Consider the following 1,183-nt stretch of genomic DNA (forward strand, 5'->3'; position numbering starts at 1 on the left):
GGTGGAATTATTTAATTAAAATCATATTTCAATTAAATACCAAATTAGAGTCCAACTCTAATTCCAGGAAGAAAATTTAGGGCAAGGCAATTTAATTAAAATCATATTTTAATTAAACATCAAATTAGAATCCAATTCTAATTTCTAAATATCTTTGGGCGAATAATTTAATTAAAATCAAATCTTAATTAAACACTAAATTAGAATCCAATTCTAACTTAAATTGAATTAAGATTTTAATTTACGATGAAATTCCTAAATAAAATAAAATTCAATTTAGGGTCAAAGTTTAATATTTAAGTCAAAATCCAATTTTAACGAAAATATAAAATGTCGTCAATTTTAAATAAAATTTTAATTTGGGCCAAAATTAAAATTATAGAATAAATCCATTTGAAATTCAAATCTAAATCCATTTTTAATATCTAAATCCAAAACAACTTTTGAAAACATCAATTTGACCCAAACTTAAAATTAATAGAGGGCCCCAAAATTTGAAAATTGCACAAGAGCCCTCAGTTATAAAATTGCAAAATGATCCCTAATATCATATTTGCAGGCGAGGGCCTGCAATTTCAGAAATTGCAAATGAGGCCCCCGCCTCCAAACGCCCAAAACCTGTAAACCCTAAATTCAAAATTTTTTTTTTTTTATTTTCGTTTCTCTTGACCGACGCCGCCCCAATGCCCGACAGCCCGCCGCCCAAAAGCGGCGGGCGTTCACCCGCCCAGCAGCGCAAAAGCGCTGCTGGAGCCAGGGCAGACGCCGCTGCCTGGTAGCGACGTCTCCCGCGCCACCACCGGCAGCAACTATTGCTGCCGGCACCATCCCCCCTTTTTTTCAGTTTTTTTTTTAATCCGAAAATCCAATTTTCAAATTGCTAGAAAACAAGAAAAATATGTACAATCAACATTTGATTATTCAATCATGCAAATCAATTCCTAACAAACACAAAGTATGCTCTGATACCACTGTTGGGAATCTACTTATACATGCACAGCGGAATTTAAAATAATTTTCGATTCCCACCAAGAATCGCCTTTGTGTTTAGATAGAAATTGTGATAAGATTGTACCTTTTCAGATCTGCAATCCTTTTGCTTTTCTTTTCGTTCCACAACTTTGATTCGCTATCACAGCTGTCTAATTGTCCAACCTCCAACGGTGATCCACACAGAGAATAT

The 1,183-nt window shown here is 34.3% G+C and overlaps 1 protein-coding gene across 1 annotated transcript in view; it reads right to left on the reverse strand.

The window, feature by feature from the left end:
• Nucleotides 1-828, reverse strand: part of LOC111400377 (late embryogenesis abundant protein At3g53040-like) — a 5,108-nt gene extending 4,280 nt beyond the window's left edge. Inside the window, exon 1 of the mRNA XM_023027792.1 lies at nt 675-828. Within this exon, the coding sequence (XP_022883560.1) occupies nt 675-828 (154 nt within the window). The remainder of the gene's footprint in view (nt 1-674) is intronic.
• Nucleotides 829-1,183: the final 355 nt, after the last annotated feature.

The sequence above is a fragment of the Olea europaea genome, chromosome 10 (genome assembly GCF_002742605.1).
Source record: "Olea europaea var. sylvestris chromosome 10, O_europaea_v1, whole genome shotgun sequence".
In the NCBI taxonomy this organism is placed as follows: Eukaryota; Viridiplantae; Streptophyta; class Magnoliopsida; order Lamiales; family Oleaceae; genus Olea; species Olea europaea.